This window comes from Pelophylax lessonae, assembly GCF_965119305.1.
Source record: "Pelophylax lessonae genome assembly, chromosome: 5".
NCBI lineage: Eukaryota > Metazoa > Chordata > Amphibia > Anura > Ranidae > Pelophylax > Pelophylax lessonae.
Window position 1 is genome coordinate 498,652,820 of NC_138772.1, and position 22,531 is coordinate 498,675,350.

The 22,531-nt window shown below is 40.1% G+C and overlaps 2 protein-coding genes across 2 annotated transcripts in view; both read left to right on the forward strand.

The window, feature by feature from the left end:
* LOC309556568 (fibrocystin-L-like) overlaps positions 1–13,511 on the forward strand; it is a gene marked incomplete at both ends in the record, with an annotated part of 70,785 nt that extends 57,274 nt beyond the window's left edge. Inside the window, 4 exons of the mRNA XM_082259012.1 lie at positions 8,297–8,354; positions 12,122–12,215; positions 13,254–13,307; positions 13,397–13,511. Of these exons, the coding sequence (XP_082115138.1) occupies positions 8,297–8,354; positions 12,122–12,215; positions 13,254–13,307; positions 13,397–13,511 (321 nt within the window). The remainder of the gene's footprint in view (positions 1–8,296; positions 8,355–12,121; positions 12,216–13,253; positions 13,308–13,396) is intronic.
* Positions 13,512–20,578: 7,067 nt separating this feature from the next.
* LOC309556569 (fibrocystin-L-like) overlaps positions 20,579–22,531 on the forward strand; it is a gene marked incomplete at both ends in the record, with an annotated part of 290,856 nt that continues 288,903 nt past the window's right edge. The window contains 3 exons of the mRNA XM_082259013.1: positions 20,579–20,597; positions 20,684–20,794; positions 21,105–21,194. Of these exons, the coding sequence (XP_082115139.1) occupies positions 20,579–20,597; positions 20,684–20,794; positions 21,105–21,194 (220 nt within the window). The remainder of the gene's footprint in view (positions 20,598–20,683; positions 20,795–21,104; positions 21,195–22,531) is intronic.

Here is a 22,531-nt window from a genome sequence, read left to right on the forward strand (position 1 = left end):
TCTAAATTGGGCCCAATTAGCCATTTTCCCTCGCCGGTGTCATGTGACTCATTAATGTTACAAGGTCTCAGGTGTGAATGGGGAGCAGGTGTGTTAAATTTGGTGTTATAGCTCTCACTCTCTTATACTGGTCACTGGAATTTCAACATGGCACTTCATGGCAAAGAACTCTTTGAGGATTTGAAAAAAAGAATTGTTGCTCTACATAATGATGGCCTAGGCTATAAGAAGATTGCCAAGACCCTGAAACTGAGCTGCAGCACGGTGGCCAAGACCATACAGCAGCTTAACAGGACAGGTTACCCTCAGAACAGGCTTCGCCATGGTCAACCAAAGAAGTTGAGTGCACATGCTCTGCATAATATCCAGAGGTTAACTTAGGCAAATAGACGTATGAGTGCTGCTAGCATTGCTGCAGAGGTTGAAGGGGTGGGGGGGTCAGCCTGTCAGTGCTCAGACTGTACGCCGCATACTGCATCAAATTGGTCTGCATGGCTGTCTTTCCAGAAGGAAGCCTCTTCTAAAGATGATGCACAGGAACATTAGGAAGACTAAGGACATGGATTACTGGAACCATGTCCTGTGGTCTGGTGAGACTGTCGGGACTTTTGGGTGTGATTCAAATAATAATGGGTAAAATAAAAATGATTTTAAAAGCCATGTATATTCATATTATGCATATAAGATTCTGAATGGTGCAGCATGTCTTCCATTTTGTTTTTAAGGTCAAACAAAGTTCATATATACTTGTTAAACAAAATGTCTCTTACAAGCTTACAAGAGAACATAGAATTTCAACAATAGGGTCTTATAATTTCAGCAGACATTTCTATTTTCTTTTGTCATAAATAAGGTGATACATTGACATCTCTATCAGATAACAGATGTTAAGGGGATGGTAGTGCCAGTCTGTCTATAAGTATTTAACAATGGACAATACCCCAGTATATTCTAGCAGACATTTAAAGATGAACCATATAAGTTTTTATAGATACATTATTATATGTGAGAAGATATTAGCCATAATTATGTCATTATATTATGTAAGGCATATACATATATATTTAGGAATGTTATATCACATTTTGGGTTTATATTCTTGAAGTAGTAATCTTACTTAGAATTCTTTTTCTAATAAGTGTAAAGACATGTGTATCTCGTCACTAATTACCTCATTTCAGAGAAGTTTGTGTCTAAGTGTTCAGAGGTATCATAGATCTTCCTATCCTAGTCTAGATGTCTGACAGTTATGTCACAATCCAAATAAGTAATGGCTATTGACTAGCTAGAGGTCAATAGGTCATCAGATAACAAAATGTTTTAATTATGTTAAATACAAAATCTAATGAACGGTACGATACTGCCCTCTGTAGACAAAATACCAGGTGCAGTCTTGAGATAATTTTAGATATTCCCATATAAAAATATTATATTGTGTTAAATAATATAATTATTGAAATGGCATTACTTGCCAAGGTGAATGATGGAGATACAGATGGACATTTATGTATGTACTGGGAGTCTGGACAAAGTTTTATATGTGTTTTATGATTATTCTTACATATAGACACATAGGGAAATCATCATTTAATTTTATTATACCAAGTATTGGGTTAATTATCAAAAAAGGTGTGTCTCTGACCTCACCAGTTTAGGTATAGAATATCCCGACCAATTGGGATAATGTTTCATCCCTCTGGGTTTAACTTATGGTAATTTTTATAGCTCTTTGTTCTTACCATATAAAAGACCAACCCAGATGAGAGAGAGGACACACATTACACTGCCCATCAGACAATACACTTACATCACACACACTATTACATTACTCGATAGACTCATCCAGACATACTCCATTTTGTACATCATTCATCTGAAACTTGGAGGAAACTCCTCCCTCACTGGCATCCATCTTAGGACTCTGGTAACGCCCGTTTGAAGCTAGCGGCTATCTTAAGTATGGTAATTATGCCTTGCTATGTTATTTGATTTTATTCAACAATTGTTTATTCCTTCCTTATATGTTTTATATTGCATATTTAAGGGTAATGAGATTACAATCCCAGCCGTATAAACCATGGTAGATTTTTCTCTAAAAAGCTGATTTTTGTTTTTATACATTTTTATTAATATCAGATTCAGTGCATTATTTGCAATTTTAAGTCTTCCGTTTTGCATGGCTTATTCTCATTTCACCTGCAGTGAAATGACTTTGGGCTATGTGATTACGCAGACCATTGTAGTCTGTTTATATAGAACATTAATTTATGGCTTATACTATACCTGGGAAGAAATGGTAATCTTGCTTTAGTTTTGCTTTCACTTTGTTTCATTTCACTTTGTTTTACTTTCACTTTCATTATTGAGCTAAACATCACATTGCATTGATTGTTTGAAGTTAGTATTTTATGTAGAGTTATTTTTATGTGTCACTTCTTGTTTGATCATATATTGTGTTTACATGTCTGGAGAATAAATATTTTTATATATATTCCATACTTTAGACTGTACTCACTAAGATTGGTATATGCTTTTAAAAAGAAATTAATCAATTAAAAAGAATTCACGACATTGATTTATGGCATAAGTGGAGATTCTCCTTCCGCACAGATCTTTGCTTATTAACCATAAATAAATACACTGCTATATTCAGAGCAGTATAAATATTCTGACATAATTAAGTACGAGCGCAAGATATTTATTATTAAATATTCTTACAAGACCAAGATAAACTTATTTGGTTCAGATGGTGTCAAGCGTGTGTGACAGAAACCAGGTAAGGAGTACAAAGACAAGTGTGTTTGCCTACAGTCAAGCATGGTGGTGGAAGTGTCATGGTCTGGGACTGCATGAGTGCTGCTGGCACCGGGGAGCTACAGTTTATTGAGGAAACCATGAATGCTAACATGTACTGTGACATACTGAAGCAGAGCATTTTCCCCTCCCTTTGGAGACTGGGTATTCCAACAAGATAAAGATCCCAAACACAACACCAAGACAACCACTGCCTTGCCAAAGAAGCTGAGGGTAAAGGTGATGAACTGGCCAAGCATGTCTCCAGACCTAAACCCTATTGAGCATCTGTGGGGCATCCTCAAACAGAGGGTGAAGGAGAGCAAGATCTCTAACATCCACCAGCTCCGTGATGTCGTCATGCAGGGGTGGAACAGGATTCCAGTGGAAACCTGTGAAGCTCTGGTGAACTCCATGCCCAAAAGAGTTAAGGCAGTGCTGGAAAATAATGAAGGCCACACAAAATATTGACACTGTGGGCCCAATGTGGACATTTTCATTTAGGGGTGTATTCACTTTTGTTGCAAGCGGTTTAGACATTAGTGGCTGTGTGTTGAATTATTTTTAGGGACAGCAAATTTACACTGTTATACAAGCTGTACACTCACTACTTTACATTGTAGCAATGTGTCATTTCTTCAGTGTTGTCACATGAAAAGATCTAAAAAAAATATTTACAAAAATGTGAGGGGTGTACTCACTTTTGTGAGATACTGTATATATACTCATATATACAGTGTAGCCATTTTTATGGAAATACCAGAAAAGGGGAATGCAGACTGATTGAAATGGGAACATTATAAGAACCTGTCTTTACATTTATTGTGGTGTATCCTTTACATATTCAACTGCCATATCAGAGGGTTCACCCTTGCAAATATAGTTATATATATATAATTTTTTTATTTTTTTAAAGAAATACTTTTTATTTAATTGACATTTTGTTTTCTTACACATATGCAAACAAAACACAACACAAATACCTTTACAATACAGAACAAAAAAAAAAAATGAATAAATACATATAACATTATTTTAAATAGATAAATACTTTTAACAATAACAATAATTTGTTCTGGTATATAGCAGTCATCGCTGAGAAACGTTACAGAACAATCAGTAATTCAATTAAGTTCCACAACATAGATTCATCATAGTGCAGCAACACTATTGACAGAATCAGAAAGAACTCCACACTAGTGGATACTATATATGGGGAGGATAACCAAGAACTCTCAAAAATAGTTTGATGTTTCCATTACCTACTTATTGGCAGAAAAGCTACAGACATAAGACAGTGTTTGCACTTTTGAGGATTAAAGCGGAGTTCCGGCCTCAAAATCGAAAAAATCGATTTTGGGCCATCCGTTTGCTGATTGCAACCTGAAAAAGAAATGGATACTGCCGATTTTTTTTTTTGGTAAATTACCTTATTATAGAAGAAAATATACTCACCTTCCTTCCTCTTCCTCCCTCTGCGGCCACGGCCCACGCCATCACTTCCTGCTTGCATTGATTCCTGGGAGCTGAACGTCATCGCTCCAAGGAATCAATGCGCCTGCACCGGCCCTGCTCGTCACTTCCGGTGCAAGCGCTAAACAGCTTCTGGGCATGCCGCGCCTGCACCGGAAGTGACGAGCGGGACCGGTGCAGTGCATAGTGGGACTCAGACGTCACGGAAGAGGACACGAATAGGGACGCTGCGGCTTCAGCTGCCCACACCTGAGATGGCAGCGCTGGAGAAGAACTTTTCAAGGTAAGTATTTCTTCTTACAGGTAAGTGCAACCCGGGACAGTTCAGAGGCTATCCATTATGGAATGTACTAGTCCTGACTGTCCCTGGGGTATTTTTAGCTAAAATTGACCCCGAGGCCGGACCTCCGCTTTAAAGTGACCTCTGTAAAAATCATCCATGCAACAAAAAAGTCAGGCTGTGTTTATCTCCATCCTGTAAATTGCCTCTATGTTGTCTTTGCTATTATTATATTTATCTAAACATGTCTTTAGAATTTTACGCTTCCTTTCTTCTTTGCCATTGAGTGTATTCCTTCTGCTGTATTTTCTACAAACTAATATCAATTAAACATTTATTGTAACATGGAAACCCATTGTAATGGCTAGTGATAAGATCTTGCAAGTGTCTCCAAGAGACATAAGAAGTACTAAGGACAAGAATGCTTCTGCTCCCATGCTCCCAGACTTTTCAGCATTGGCCACTAATAGTTCCTCTAGCTCAAATGGCATAGCCAGGCCATTGACACATAGGAGGCCACTCCTTTTAAGAGCAAGAGAAAAAGATGCCTAATGGAGCCAGACTTAATTTTTTTTAAAGTTTGAATGTGCTGTAGCTGCTGACTTTTAATAAAAGGACACTTACCTGTCCCAGGATCCAGCGCTGCACTCACTTGGACCAGTTCTTCACAGGTCTTCAGGTCCCTGGCACTGGCAGGTTTACTGTGGGAAGCCAGCTGTGACTACTTGCATCTTCACAGCTGGCTTCCCACTGCACATGTGAATGGTCCCACAGCCTTCTGGGACCTGTGATGCGTCCAGAAGGCTGTGGGCAACGAGAGGGAGGGCCGACCTATCCAAACTAGGTAGCCGATCCCCCATAAAAAATGTAATGTGCCAAATATAGTAGTGGAAAGGGGTGGAGGACATAAAGTGGAACTTCCCCTTTAGGGTGCTGTTCTGTTTTAAGTTCCATCAGTCTCTCCTGATATTTTTTGTCCCTCAGACCTTTTACTATTTTTGTCTTTTTAGGTGCAGGCTGTAGCATTCTCTGAAAGCAGGGGCCCTGTGTGCAAAATCATAGGTTGAGCCCCATTACTTTACAGAAAGAAAATGTGGCATGCACAGCACCATGGTGAAAAGTAGATGTGGTTTTCATTGTGCTGAATATTGGATGTGGTTTAAAGGAATGTGGTTAAATAAAAGCTGAGGTGACCTACATAGTATAAAATGAGATAGCATAGGGGGTATATACGGCACAGTGTGCAAAAATAGCTAGTGTAAAATAGGAAGTACATAGGAAGTACAGCACAGTACATAGAATAAAATGTAGTGTGGAATAGGAAATGTACAGCACAGTCAGAGTTGTATAAAGTACTCGAAACCCATACTTGAGTACAAGTACAAGTGCTCGATCAAAAAGTGACTTGAGTAGAAGTACTAAAGTATTCAACATTTTTTGTACTTAAGTATTGCACGTAGTTTTTTTAAAAATTTTGCTACTCAAGTACTGAAAGTAAAAGTACCAGTAGTTTTAAAAAAAATTCCTACTCAAGTACTGAAAGTAAAAGTAGAAGTACTGTGTTATGTAGTTATTAACCACTTGCCTACTGTGCACTTAAACACCCTTCCCATCCAGGCCAATTTTCAGCTTTCAGCGCTGTCACACTTTGAATGACAATTGCGCGGTCATGCTACACTGTACCCATATGAAATTTTTATAATTTTTTTCACACAAATAGAGCTTTCTTTTGGTGGTATTTAATCATCTCTGGGTTTTTTATTTCTTACAAAAACAAAGAATAAAGACAGAAAATTTTGAAAAAAAAAAAAAGTTTTTCTTATTTTCTGCGAGTAAATTTTGAAAATAAAATTTTCTCCTTCACTGATGTGCGCTGATGAGGCGGCACTGATGGGCACTGATAGGCTGCACTGATGGGCACTGATGAGGTGGCACTTATGGGCACTGATGAGGTGGCACTTATGGGCACTGATGAGGAGGTACTAATATGCCGCACTGATGAGCAATGATAGGTGGCACTGATAGGCGGCACTGATAGGCGGCACTGATGAGCACTGATAGGTGGCACTGCTGGGCACTGAGAGGTGGCACTGCTGGGCACTGAGAGGTGGCACTGAGAGGTGGCACTGCTGGGCACTGAGAGGCGGCACTGACGGGCGGCACTGATGGGCACTGATAGGCGGCACTGATGGGCACTGGCGGATGGCACTGGACACTGACGGGTGGCACTGATGAGCGGCACTGATGGGCAGCACCATCAGTACCCACACTCAGTGCCCATAGTGCTGCCAGTCAGTGCTCATCAGTGCCTAGATGAGCAGGCACTGATGGGCACTGACTGGCAGCACTATGGGCACTGATTGTGGGCATTGATGGGGGCACTGATGGCGGGCACTGTGGGCACTGATGGGGGGGCACTGTGTGTATGTTTTTACCTTTTAGTAATCAGGGCACTGGTGATCAGTGCCCTGATTACATCGCTGTGTGTCCCCGGCGCTGTGAGGCTCCCCCTCCTTCCTCACACTGCAGGCTCTGTGTGAGGAAGGAGCGCCGGCGATGAGAGATGATCTCATATGTTTACATATGAGATCATCGCTCATTGGACGGCCCGATCACGTGGTGAATGGCCGCTGTGATTGGCCATTCACCACGATCTGTGATCGGCCGTGTCCAAGGGACACGGCCGACACAGATTTTCCCCTCTGCACGCTCGCGGGAGCGCGCGGGGGGCGTGTCACTGGAGGCCGTTTAAAAACGGCCTCCAGAAAATTCGAGTCCGCGCTGCAGCCGTATATAGGCTGTAGCGCGGATGGCAGCAGGTTAAAGAAAGAAGTCAAAAGTTTGAACATCATATTGTTTTTTGTTATTTCAAATGCAGCTTTTATTTATACATACAGTAGCATTTATTTTCGTATGCGCTGATAATACACATGTTTTGAGCTTCATGAAACCTGCCATTTTTTGTTCTGGCAGTGGTAATTTTTATAATAGTAACGAGTAACTATGCAGCACAAAAAAAAAATATCGGAGTAGAAGTATTGAAATCATTGAAAAAATGTAGTGAAGTAAAAGTGGAAATAGGAGAAAAAAATTCTACTCCAGGAAAGTACAGATACCGCCTTTCGGTACTTAAGTACAGTAGTGAAGTAGTTCTACTTAGTTACTATACATCTCTGAGCACAGTGTACAGAATGAAGGGTTGTGGAGCCGGAAATATACAGCACAGTGCATAGAATGATGGGGCGAAGATGCCAAAGCACCTAAATATTACTTTGGCACAATTTTAGTGTGTTAAGCTGCCCTTCTACAGTATATAAAGAATAATAAAATAAAACCTTCCAACAAGGGTTGAGGGCACTGTCACGTTTGCATAGGTGTTAACAGTGTCCTTAACCTTTGCCTCGACAGCATACATGTGAATGTTAAGAATTTCTGAACCTTTACTTTAGTCAATCCCCTCGGGGCTCGTATGCCTGGCAAACATTGCACCCATGTAGGATAGGCTACTGGGCACAAGTCAAGGGATTCTAAACTTCACCTCTTCTATGATTACAGTCTGTAAGCTGTAGTGTAGTATATTCTTTCTAGCACAGGTGGCAAATTACAAATTTGTGTTCTTGTTGTTTTTTTTACTGTGAGCACAGAATTCAAATATATGTTGTGATTATCCTGATACATCAACACTACTTATTAAAATGTATTTTGTATTTCCAAGAGCAACTCCTGAGAGGTTGTCTTTTTCATTTTCAGACTGATCAGTCCTATACCCCTGGTATTGATAGTATATCACCTTTAAGTGGACCACCAGGTATGTAATAAAATAATAAAATTAGATTTTAATTTATCAGCTGATAAATACTTTTTTGTGGTTTACAGGGAGAAATGTATATGTAACAGGGATTCAAATTTTATTAATCCCCTTTTTAATAATCTGCACTATGGAAACCTGTGCCATCCTAAAACAGTAACTAAAGGGAACTTGTCAGCAATGGAATATGGGAATTGCTGAGCTGACTATTTTTAATGTTCAAGCTCATTTGCTGTCATCTTTACTAGTTAAAAAAGACACCATGCTAGAAGAACTATGTGTATGGTATTTCGCCCCCTAGCCTCCTGCGTGCGACCGACATATAGTTACGCCGGTTCGCGCAGGAGCGCCAGCCCGCCACAGTATAACTCTGGCGGGCAGTCATAAAGCGGTTAAAAAAAATTACACAGAGATGGATGTGTATTTCTATAGTGCCTTTTATAAAAGGCACTGCAAAAAACACAACTGGGTAGCAAATGAGCCCAATGATTGTGAGTGACTGAGCTGTCAATAAACAGCTCAGAACGCAAATACAATGTACAGGGCCAGTCAGTTGTGGTTCTGTACCTTATGATTGCTATTATGGCCAATCACAATGATCATGAATGTAACACTTTAGTGTTTATGTGTGTAGCACCCTACAGGTAGGTGCTAGGTAAAAGTATAGTGGGCCTCCCAGGGGTTTCTGCATGAGAGGGGAGTCTCCCTACTGGCTCCATGAGAGTGTTCTCATTGGGCAGTGGAGGAAACCCAATCAGAGACACACTCAGGCCTGTATCTACCCCAGAAGGCAGATTCTGCCGCAGAGGATTCTGGGAGTGGGTATAAGTTTTGAGAGAATGCATGACTCAGGAAGCAGAGTCCCAGGAGGGAGAGTACGGCTGTGTCTTCTCCTGTCAGAAGGATCGTGTGTTCCAGATGGCTGCCTAGGAATCCAGAGAATGCTGAGTTGAGCTGCAGAGAGGATCCGGTATGCCGAGGACCAGTGAAGGAAGAGGGGTTCAGTTCCAGGAAAGCCAGCCAAGGTCGTGAGTACTGTGAACTGCCCCTAGGGGTCTGCCAAGTGTAGAGGGGACCACTCCAGAGAAGGTTCCAGGGATCCAGGAGCTAGCTGTAAAGGGGGTGCCTAGTCAGAGGACCCTGAAGTGTTAGAGGAGGTACCTAGTCAGAGAACCCTGAAGTGTAAAGGGGGTACCAGTGATTGGGCCCTGAAGAGTCAGTGTACAGTGAGCAGTGCACAGTGTTAAGAGTTGCAGCAGCACAAGCAGTGACAAGGAGCTACCTCAGCCAGTGAAGGGCTGGAGGGAGCTGTTCAGTGACTTTTGAGCTACATCGAGTGTCAGGAGTCAAGTGTTCTACAGTCCTGGATCTTCTGAGTTACCAAACAAGTTAAAGTCGAAGTTCTAGCACAAGTTCAGTATTCACAGTATCTTTTAGCACCAGGAAGCGCTAGTCGGCATTCAGCTGGCGTCAATACAGCGCCAATAGGCATTTTTCTGTACAGTGTCCCAGTCAAACCTAGTTGAGCCAGAGGAGTATCCCACTCATTCCCTTCTCCCATCCGCAATATACAATAAACAAAACAAACCAAAGATGCCCGGAATGGTCATTGTCTCAGTTCTCACACCTAGGTTCACAACTTAAATATGTTGGGAGTGTTACCGGTGCTAATGGCAGACCCACCTCAGGCCCAAGGCCTGGAAACATAGCTACATGTGGGACAGCCCTCCCCACTCTCCACTCTGAAGAACAATCTAATGAATAAATAAATGAATTATTCCTTAGTAAGAGATTATGGGCAGTATTAAATTCAGGTAAGCATTTGATTGTGAGATTGTTTTTAACTCTTTCAACCTCCATTTCTGTACATCTTACCTTCATTCTTTATTTGTAGTGACCTGTATATTACCCACTTCGCCTCTATAGGCACTTTTCCACTGCAAGTACCGGCTCGGCTCTACTCGGCCCTGCTTGGCCCGGTTTGCTTTTCCACTGCTGGTACCGCATGGTATGGTGTTGGAACAGTTCGGTACGGTACGGTATGGTTTGCTGTTCCACTAAAGTAGTACTAAAGTTAAGTGGGTGGGATAACAACGGGGTGGGTCGAATTCTCTGACCAATCAGTGGCTAGTAGTGACTGCATGCAAAGGATTGTGGGATATGGTACCTGGTATGGTACCTCTTGGAACCACAATCGAGGTGGTACTGTTTTTGAGAGCCGTACCGTTCGGTTCCATGCAGTAGAAAAGCACCGCCGTACCGTACCGTACCGAACCGTTCCTACACCATACCATGCGGTACCAGCAGTGGAAAAGCACAAAAGCGAACCAAACCGTTCAGTTCCATGCAGTGGAAAAGTGCCATATTATTCTAAATATTTACTGCCTCATCTCCATCCTCCCAATGAAGGTGTCCATTACATTAACTGCCTCCACCTCCTCCTACCACTGGGTATGAGCTGTACATTAATGAGTGCACCATTACCAAGCTCCACGCTTTCAAACCCAACAATAATTTAAACAACAATATTTAAATATTGCGTGGAGGTATGTAGGCTGTACCTCTTATCGCAAAGACACTGGCGATGAAATTTTTGCCAAATTTCCAGGCCCATCTGATGCCACTGTTTCAAGGCGGTTCCCGGTGATTAGTTGCATATGATTTATGTTATGAAGAATGCAGCAGGGGGACTGACACTCTATGGCAGGAGAGCATAGCACAAAATGTATGTGGGTAAGTGTGCCTGGTGTCTGCTCCCAAAACTGAAATATCGGTCTGGGGTGCAGTGACTATTTTAACTAAGTGCTTTCAGTATAGCTTTTAATCAGAACACTCTGAACACCAATATGTTTCTTTATTTCCGTTGCCATTGTGGCAAAGAAATTAGATCACCTTGGGGTGTCTACTTTCCAAAAATGGGTACTTTTGGGGTTGTTTTTACTCTCCTGACATTTTTATTTTAACAGAAAGTAAGTGAATTTTTTTTTTTCTAATTTTTTGGTCTCTTTTCCCTTATGTAGTAAAAAGTTTAAAGAAAACTCTCTTTGGCTTGAAATTGCTATGAAATTAATTTGGGTATATTTCTGCATGATTGAGTATTTGTCAGTCAAACTATAACAGTGCTGAAAACTAAAATATGGCCTGGCATTGAAAAGTTACATACAGGGTGGTACTCCAGTGATTAAACATGAACTACTCGGATAATACTATTACTACTATTACTACATAGATATTGCTGTGGAGCCAGACTCTTGCCCCCCCCCCCACTCCTGGGCCCCATAATGTTATAAAAGTATAGTCTAAAAATATGGCATGTACCGCTTATGGGTAAAGTGTATTTTTTGTTTGGAAAAATATTATGGTGCACAAAACTTGATAATCTTGAATTTCCACACCTGTTATCTACACCTGAAAGATAAGCAAACCACTGAATATCGGTACCATTCACTAATCCTCATGGCAACATAACTGATATTAAGGTACACTACTACTATGTTTTCTAACCTTTACAATTTGTAACTGTAACCACATTATTGCTATTCTTGTATGAAGTTCATCATATATATATATATATACATATATATATATATATATATATATATATATATATATATATATATATATATATACACATTAGTTTTTCATATGTAAGTGTCAGTTTTTTTTATTACCTTCCCAATAACCATTTGTGTAAGGAAAAAGTTGACATATACACTAAATGTATCGCTGTGCTTAATGAATGACAGAACATATATTTTCATTTGCAGGTTCCATGATCACCATTGTTGGCAAAATAATTACTGATGTCTATGGCAGTAATGCAGCTTTGAGCTCCAATGGGAGAAATGTCAGGGTGCTAAGGCAAGACTTATATATTTTCATTCATAACTCACGATTCACAAAGCCTCCTTTATTAATGCCGCTGTAGAAGATTGTGAGCACTGGCGATTAACAGCAATTGGAGGGTAAAACAATCAACTCTATCCACAGTGATTTACAGGTAGAAGGGAGCAGGTTTCTCTCCCTTCTGGGATCCAATTCAATATTTTACAATGAAAAATTCAGTAAAGACAGGGGAAGATCTTGGCCTTGTAGTCTCTGATCTGATCAACTCCCATCCCATACCACTGAAAATGAATAACATCAGTTTGTGAATAATCACTTATTATTAAAGTGGATTCTATTACATTTTGCTGAATTAGCAGAGGGTGATTGATAGAAAAATTCAAATTGATTTGGTTGAATTTTTTTGATTTTCTACTCCGACCAATCATTCCTTTTTTTTGATTGCTTACTTATTAAGAGCCGGTCCACACTAGCGTGACTTGTCAGGCGACTTGTCAGCCTGACAAGTCACGCTCCCTCGCGGTCCATTGACCGCTACAGGACCCGTTCTAATAGGAGCGACACAAATCGCTCCGACTTAGAAAAAGGGTCCTGTACTACTTCGGGGCGACCTCGGAGCGACTTGCATAGACTTCCATTATGTAAAGTCCCTGCAAGTCGCTCCGAAGTCGTGGTGCATGGTAATGCAGAAGTCGCCCCCGAAGTAGTAAGGAGTCGTGTCGCCCCAGTGTGAACCGTCTCTTAATCATCAATTTATTGCAGTTATTTCTGAAAGTTACATTGTATCATTGCAACATTCCATTATATGTGTTTAAAAATAATTTGCCTGATCGGGCGACTAAAGTAAACAAAGTTTGTGTGATATCCAAAAACAAAGTTACACCTAAACCACTTCTGAGGTCATCACGAACCAATCACAGATGAAAATAGCCCTCAAATACACCCCCACCCCTTAGATTTTGTTTACTTTGATTACCTTGTTTCATATAATCATCATTTTTTTTTTAGTTTACATTCTTTCAGATTTTAACATCATGTTTCATTATATCACAGGGTGTATGCTGGAGGAATGCCTTGTTTGTTACTAAAACCCAAGTCCGATAAACTGTAAGTACTTTGCTACAGAAAAATTTATAGCATGAAAGAAGTGGTGTTATTAGGATTATGGTGTAAAATTTCTAAAATACATTATGCAGTTTTGAAGAAACTCAAGCTGGATTGGAGTGGAACAATGGCACATTTGGCCTTGTACATTTGTTTAGCCAACAGAAATCTGTCCCTACTACGAAAGGACTAGTTGGTCCTCCCTAGGCTAAAGGTTCCCAGTCCCTCACTGGTTATTGCAGTCTTGGTCGCTGTAGATGGAGGAACAAAAAGTTAGAGAATTTCTCACCAAAGTGGGCAAAATCCTGCCATAAGCTGGACATATATGGCTCAGTTTTTTTCATTCAACCTGCTGAAACCAGCTGAATTTCGATCCATCTATGGTCACCTTTGGACAATTGTCATCACAACCAGAGTCCCCACTGGAAAATTTCCAAGATTTCACAGAAGGAAATAACTTACAGTGTTATGGTGACATATCATAATTTAGAATTTTTACTTACTTTCAATACCTGTAATCAAGGTGATCAGGAAAAAAACGGACACAATGAGTCTCTCCAGAGGGGACACAAACAGCAAAAAAACCTGACAAGGGAATTCTAAAGCTGCCCATGCAAGCATCTATATTTTTTCATTTAGCCAGGTGGCTGAACAAAACAAAATGACCCGATACCCCCATCCACACATTCAGGTGATCCAGCTGAATTTCAATCTATGTATGGCCAGCTTAACTCTTCCTACTCTATCCAAAAAGTTTGGGCTTTAGATGCCTTCTAACCTCATCCCCTATAGCAAAATGACAGCCGGGCGGAGGTTTGATTGTTGTGACTGGACGTCACATGATGTCCTTTACAACATGCCGCTTGTGCATGCCCCTGGGGTAAAGTGCCTATGACATAGGCTCTTTACCATGTGATCAGCTGTGTCCAATCACAGGTGATCACAGTGTAACTAGGAAGTGCCGGTGCTGATAGGGCTGCACCAATGATTATGAGTGCAGCCCTATCAGCAATGCCCGCCAGTGCCCCCCAGTGATGCCCAACAGTGCCTGCCAGTGATGCCCACCAGTGCCCATTATTGCTACATTTTAGTGCCCATCAGCGAAGCCTGTCAGTGCCCCCTCATCAGTGCTGCTTATCAGTGTTCATCAGTGCTGCCCATCAGTACCGGTAAGTGCCCATCATAGCCACCCCTATCAGTTCCCATAAAGGCTGCTCATCAGTGCTGCATATCAGTGCTCCCTATCAGTGCCCATCAGTGCTGCATATTAGTGCTGCCTATCAGGGTCCATCAGTGCTGCATATTAGTGCCTCCTCATCAGTGCCACCTCATTGCCTGTCAGTGCAACCTCATTAGCGCACATCATTGAAAAATAAAAATTACTTTTTTCAAAGATGTATACCAGAAACATAGAAAAACTTTTTTTTTTTTTTTTCAAAATTTTCGGTCAATTTTCATTTGTTTAGCAAAACATAAAAAGCTCAGTGGTGTGATTAAATACCACCAAAAGAAAGCTCTATCTGTCATGATAAAAAAAGGTCAAAATGATAAAAATATTGTGTGGGTACAGCATTGCATGACCATGCAATTGTCATTCAAAGTGCGAATTGGTCTGGGCAGGAAGGGGGTAAAAGTGCCTGGTATTGAAGTGGTTAAAGTTACTCTCTGGTGCTTTTTTGCCAAGGGTCTCTTGACAAGGTTCAACTAGTCCCAGCAGTTATTCAAAAATCCAAATAAAGCAGTGATAAAGATCTTATAATATTGCAATTTTTAACATCATACTTACCGTTCCATTCTGTCCAACAAAATCTTGTATTCTTCTGAACTTTTCCTACTGCCTTGTCTTTTCCGTACCAACTTTTTGTTTACTGGCATATTTGACCTCATTTTCCTATCTGGCTTCTTTAAATATGAGCCACTATATGTCAATGTCATGTGCATCCAGCGATCTAGTGAGGGAATCTTTCATTTACCTACACACTTGGATGACATAGCAGATGTTGTCTGAGGAGGAAGGAAATATCACAATAGCTCAGAGCTTAATGCCTGAAGACTTCTGGGATATATGGCATTAATATTCCTGGAGTCTTTGGGCAGTACAGTGCGCGTGATTCTTGCATAGATTTAACACTTGGTAGGGACCCATCTGAGGTACGGCTCCCAGATGGTGCAAACTTATACTTGGTAGGGACCCATCTGAGGTACTGCTCCCAGATGGTGCAGACTTATACTTGGTAGGGACCCATCTGAGGTACGGCTCCCAGATGGTGCAAACTTATACTTGGTAGGGACCCGTCTGAGGTACGGCTCCCAGATGGTGCAAACTTATACTTGGTAGGGACCCATCTGAGGTACGGCTCCCAGATGGTGCAAACTTATACTTGGTAGGGACCCGTTTGAGGTACGGCTCCCAGATGGTGCAAACTTATACTTGGTAGGGACCCGTCTGAGGTACGGCTCGCAGTAGTTGGTATGTTGGTACCTGCGACTGGTTGTCTTCAAGCCGGTGCTGTGGCAGCTGGAGGCCTAATTAAGTTGGACGCAGGTACCTCCTTCTTTGATGCCTACTGGGACCTTGAGGCTCCAGTAAAAAACTGGGTTTAACGTGTTATTTACATGTTATGTATACAGTTTGTTAATAAAAGGCTGCTATGGCCATTTAACTCCAATCTGTGGTCATGTGGTTATTTATAATGGAGGAGGAGAGTGATGGTCAGAGTAGAATGGAGACAAATCATCTTTAATCCCCTAGTCATGCAGCTTTTTTTTTTCCTTCCGTAGGTATGGAATACAACTGAACAGTCCATATAGTGACTATGGCTCCATGGTTTGCCATGCTACTGGCACCTATGTTGGTAAGTTGTAGATGAATGTGAGTGTTTCTTGTGGAATGTATTTAGACAGGCAGGTCTAAGCAATGTTGATTTTTTTTTTGTACAGGCCACCACAATATCAGCTTTATTTTAGATGACCAATATGGACGGTGAGTTGCACTCTACATAACACATTGCAGCTCACATATTTCCACAAGAAAGAATGCTCCATATCACTAGGGATGATTGAACTTTTGAAAAGTTCGGTTCGACCAGAACACCCGAATTTCCCAAAAGTTCGGTTCGGATTTCAGAACCCCATTGAAATCAATGGGACCCGAACTTCGGTAATCAAAAAACAAAATTTTTAAGCCCTAAAACCCAATAAATGCCCCTAAAAAGTGCCTAGGGTTCTGGGTCATGCCCCATTAACTATTAATCATACAAAAAAAGTTCTTAAAAATTGTCATTTTTGATAAAAAAGCCAATTATTGAAAAAAAAAAAAAGAGAGAGATTTTTTGATTTTGACTTTGGATTTAGTATCTGGGGGGGGGGGTCTAAAAAGTGTACATGTGAAGTTTCAGCTCTGTAGCATGTCCAGAACCAGAAAAAAAGGATTGTATGTATTAGAAAACTTTCAGCACAGGAGGTTGGCTCCGCTGCTGTAACACATTGCCGGTTTAATAGAAGGCATTTTTTTGGGTTCTTTGCAGTCAGGAAAAACATCTGAACTTGTGTATAGTGGTACTGTGCACAAGTTCTGATGTTTTGCCTGCCTCCAAAAACCCCCAAAAAATGCCAGCAAAAACACTCCTGGGCATTTTTTTTTGACGCTAGCGTTTTTTTAGGCATTTTTTGGGGTTCTTTTGAGGCAGGCAAAACATCTGAACTTCTGTATAGTGGTGTATATACACACATCCATATATTTATATACACACCTAGACATATATAGGTGTGATAGTAGCAGAAATATATGCTTGCGCTAATGAAATCATTTACAGTAATATATTTCTGCTACTATCACACCTATATATGTCTAGGTGTGTATATAAATATATGTATGTGTGTATATATACCACTATACACAAGTTCAGATGTTTTGCCTGCCTCAAAAGAACCCCAAAAAATGCCAAAAAAAACGCTAGCGTCAAAAAAAAAAAAATGCCCAGGTGTGTTTTTGCTGGCATTTTTTGGGAGTTTTTGGAGGCAGGCAAAACATCAGAACTTGTGCACAGTACCACTATACACAAGTTCAGATGTTTTTCCTGACTGCAAAGAACCCAAAAAAATTCCTTCTATTAAACCGGCAAGGTGTTACAGCAGCGAAGCCAACCCCCTGTCTGAAAGTTTTCTAATACAAACAATCTTTTTTTTTTTATGGTTCTGGACATGCTACAGAGCTGAAACTTCACAGGTACACCTTTTAGACCCCCCAGACACAAAATCACACAAAAAAGGTTCTTAAAAATTGTCATTTTTGATAAAAAAGCCAATTATTGAAAACATTTAAAAAAAAAAAAAAGAGATTTTTTGATTTTTACTTTGGATTTCAGATCTGGGGGGTCTAAAAAGTGTACATGTGAAGTTTCAGCTCTGTAGCATGTCCAGAACCATAAAAAAAAAAGATCGTTTGTATTAGAAAACTTTCAGACAGGGGGTTGGCTTTGCTGCTGTAACACCTTGCCGGTTTAATAGAAGGCATTTTTTTGGGTTCTTTGCAGTCAGGAAAAATATCTGAACTAGTGTATAGTGGTACTGTGCACAAGTTCTGATGTTTTGCCTGCCTCCAAAAAAAACCCAAAAAATGCCAGCAAAAACAGACCGCGGCATTTTTTTTTGACGCTAGCGTTTTTTTGGCATTTTTTGGGGTTCTTTTGAGGCAGGTAAAACATCTGAACTTGTGTATAGTGGTGTATATACACACATCCATATATTTATATACACACCTAGACATATATAGGTGTGATAGTAGCAGAAATATATTACTGTAAATGATTTCATTAGCGCAAGCTTATATTTCTGCTACTATCACACCTATATATGTCTAGGTGTGTATATAAATATATGGATATGTGTATATACACCACTATACACAAGTTCAGATGTTTTGCCTGCCTCCAAAACCCCCCAAAAAATGCCAGCAAAAACACACCTGGGCATTTTTTTTTTGACGCTAGCGTTTTTTTGGCATTTTTTTGGGTTCTTTTGAGGCAGGCAAAACATCTGAACATGTGTATAGGGGGTATATATAGACATATATGTCTGAATATATACCCCTAGACATATATAGGTGTGATAGTAGCAGAAATATATTACTGTAAATGATTTCATTAGCGCAAGCATTTATTTCTGCTACTATCACACTTATATATGTCTAGGGGTATATATACAGACATATATGTGTATATATACCCCCTATACACATGTTCAGATGTCATGTCTGACATCAAACATGTCCTCAAAAAAGCACTGGCAGTGGCAGCCCCTGCAGCATAAAAAATGCTTGGCTGGTGAGAAGCCATATGGGTGTGCCGAAGCAATTCAGAGAAATGATCATTTCTCTATAGCGGTCACCCTGCTATGGAAGGGTTTTGTCACCCTGCCATAGCAGTCACTGCCAGTTAACCCTACACTACACTACGGTCCCCTTACACTTAACACTTTCCCTACAGAAACTAAATTTTTGAAGCTAACTTAAGTGTAAAGGAGCACTCTAACTACACTAGATATCCCTTTCCTCACACTAATAAATAGCTAAATGACACTTTTAAAGTAAAATGAACAGAACTGCTTCCACTCTCTTCCATGTCCAGTATAACAATGCTAGGAATATGGCGGGGGCGATCTTATATACTGGGGGGGCGTATTCACTAATGATTGGTCTAGGGACCCCCTAGTCACTCCAATCACATTCCTAGCATTCTCCTGCCCCCTCAATTGGCTTTTGCTAATGGTTCTGGTCCAATCACGGGCTTTTAAAGCCCATTTCCTGAAGCATTGCATTTTGGGCGGTTCTGGTTGCCGAATTCCGAACTTTTTGGGCAAAAAGTTCTAAATTCGGCTGAACCTCAAATACCCAATGTTCGGGCCGAACCGATGGTCGACCCGAACCGTTCGATCATCCCTACATATCAGCACTATCAGCTCTATTCAAGGTGCTGCTTTCACCATCTGAGATTGGGGATAGTAGGAATACCTGGATGCCAAGTATGAAAAAAATGCCTGATTCAGCCCAAACAGGAAGATTAAAAGACTAACTCCCAATGGCTATGGTTCCCTAGGGTTTATTTGAAAGTTATGGGAGTGTCACTGATCAAAACGTTTTCAAACCAGTTTGAACATTGTCTGCCGAGCAATCTTCTATCCTGGGCAAATTGTAACCATTTTTCTCACAGCAGAATGCTGATTGCACTGTCTAGTATACAGACAGCAATTTTAGAGCATGTATACACATACTCTATGTACTATATAGGAATTGTAATAATGAAAATATGGTAAGGATTTTTAAAACCCAAATGAGTATGTTCCTAAACTACACAAACGTTTCCCCTGTGATTATTATTATTATATAGGATTTATATAGCGCCAACAGTTTGCGCAGCACTTTACAATGTGAGGGAAGACAATACAGTTACAATACAATTCAATACAGGAGGAATCAGAGGGCCCTGCTCGTTAGAGCTTACAATCTAGAAGGGAGGGTCAAGTGAAACAAAAGGCAATAACCGAGGGGGATGGGCTGATAGAGAAAATGGAGGTAGAGTTGTTAGGTGTGGGTAGGATAGGCTTCTCTGAAGAGGAGGGTTTTCAGAGATCGCCTAAAAGCTAATAGAGTAGGAGATAATCGGACAGATAAGGGTAAGGAGTTCCATAGGATTGGAGAGGCTCTGGTAAAGTCGTGGAGGCGAGCATGGGAGGAGGTGATGAGGAAGCTAGAGAGCAGGAGGTCTTGAGAGGAAAGAAGAGAGCGATTAGGTTGGTATTTTGAGACGAGGCTGGTGATGTAGTTGGGGGCTAAGTTGTGGATGGCTTTGTAAGATGTTGTTAGCATTTTGAATTTAATTTGTTGGGTGAGCGGAAGCCAGTGGAGGGCTTGACAGAGAGGAGCAGCAGACACTGAGCGATTGGTAAGGCGGATGAGTCTGGTGGCAGCATTCATGATGGATTGAAGGGGGGATAGCCTGTGTAGAGGTAAGCCAATGAGAATGGAATTGCAGTAGTCGAGGCACGAGATGACCAGGGAGTGAACTGTGATTTAGCAAAGTACTAGTTGTTTTGACACAAGCATAACTGTCTAAATGTTTTCATAAGAAGGCTGATTGTCAAGATCTTTAGTCCTGTATAGACCATTTATAGCACAGCGGTACATCTTGTGTGGCTCTGAAGGACTTTTTGTCTTACATTACAGGAGTTTACCAAGTCTTTCTACATACTATGTGTCTTCCCTCAAAAAAATCAGTATGTTCCAGACCTATGCGGGTAAGAAAAATAATAGTTTACCCCTTTTATTAACCCTTTATTTAAAAACAAAACAAAGAATGTCTTTCCTGTATTCTATGATCCAGAGATAACCGGTATTTTCCCTGCTTCTGGAAGCGTGCAAGGAGGCACAGTGATCACAATCAATGGACAGTTCTTCGATGAGACTGACTTTTCAGCCAGAGTCCTTGTAGGAGGTAAGTTCTAGTCTTTAGCTTACCAGGAACAGAGATTTAGAAATGCTATTGTATGGGCAGCACAGACTATGGAAGTATTGTACTAGCACTGCAATGCATCATGCATGCAAACACTGGATATAAAGAAAGCAACACTTGACTGTCCTCTGCCAGGTTCTCTGACAGAGAATGCATTAGGATAAAAAAAAAAACCTTTAGACTTTACAACCACTTTTGTTATATCAACCAACAATTTATCATAAATTTGTTATAACAGAACTCTAGTATGAAATAACTATATGTAATAATTTTCATTGTATTCTGGCTGTAGGTCAGAAATGTCAAGTTCTCAGTCTAAATGATACAACAATCCTTTGCATGGCACCTCCAAAGCCACCTGTGCTTCCTACGCTCTTTCCAGGTATGTAATGTCCATATGTAAACTAAACAGCAAAAAGTTTACTTTGGCGGTTCAAAGGTCTACAGTCTTCAAATATATACAAACATGTGTGTGTGTGTGTGTGTGTGTATATATATATATATATATATATATATATATATATATATATATATATATATACAGTTTATATATATTGTAGATAGATAGATAGATAGATAGATAGATAGATAGATAGATAGATAGATAGATAGATAGATAGATAGATAGATAGATAGATAGATAGATAGATAGATAGATAGATAGATAGATAGATAGATAGATAGATAGATAGATAGATAGAATTTTTTTTTTTAAAAGAGGAGATATTGATATTGATTAAATGATAGAATTACAGGCAATAAAGGAAAATCCACTGATAATAAAGAAAATTTTAATTTTGAAAAAGCTCAGCTAACATATTTTTGTATGTTATTTGGACAACTCACATGCTCCCAAATTAGTTTCATAGTTTCACAAAAACACAAATCCCACTGGAAAATATATGAAGGTATTACAGCATACCTGGACTCACATCATCATATAACGTTAACCAGGATGGTTTTGAATCAATTTTTTAATCACTCCATTTTTTTCTAAAGAAAAAATTGACTCATATATATATATATATATATATATATATATATATATATATATATATAGACACAGACAAACAGCTATTTCTTTAAAAGAATAACAAAAGTTGATCTTCTGTCAAAGGCCTGGTCTGCTGTTAAGCACACCGACCATCCATAGAGAGTGTCTATATCAGTGTTCCTCTACCTTTTTCAGCCAAGGCACCCTTTACATTTCTGCACAATCGTGAGGCACCCCATTCTAAAATGTAAAAAACTAAACAGTTTTACATAACAAAGCAACATCCACGTTTGAGTATTCCAATTGTCCTCTTTTCCCTCAGTTTCTCTCAGGCTACGTTCACATCTTGGCGTTGCTATTTACAGGTGTTTTTTAGTCTTTTTTTCAGGTGTTTTTATGGGTGTTTTTTCATGCGTTTTACAGGCGTTTTACAGGCGTTTTTGTGCAGGCGTTTTTAGGTTGACAAGTGACCAATGGAAAAAAATAAAAACGCCTGTATTCTGCCCAAAAAGAAGCTCATGAACTTTTTTGAGCGTTGGGCATTTTGCTTAAAACGTCAAAACGCTCAGATGTGAACAGGCGCCATTGAATTGAATAGGATTTGTCTTGTTGGGCATTTTTTGAGCTGATCCTTGAGCAGAAAAACGCCCTAAAAACACCCCAAAAGGCCTACATGTGAACTTAGCCTCACTCAGCTACTCATTCCTTTGACCCCAGTGCTGAAG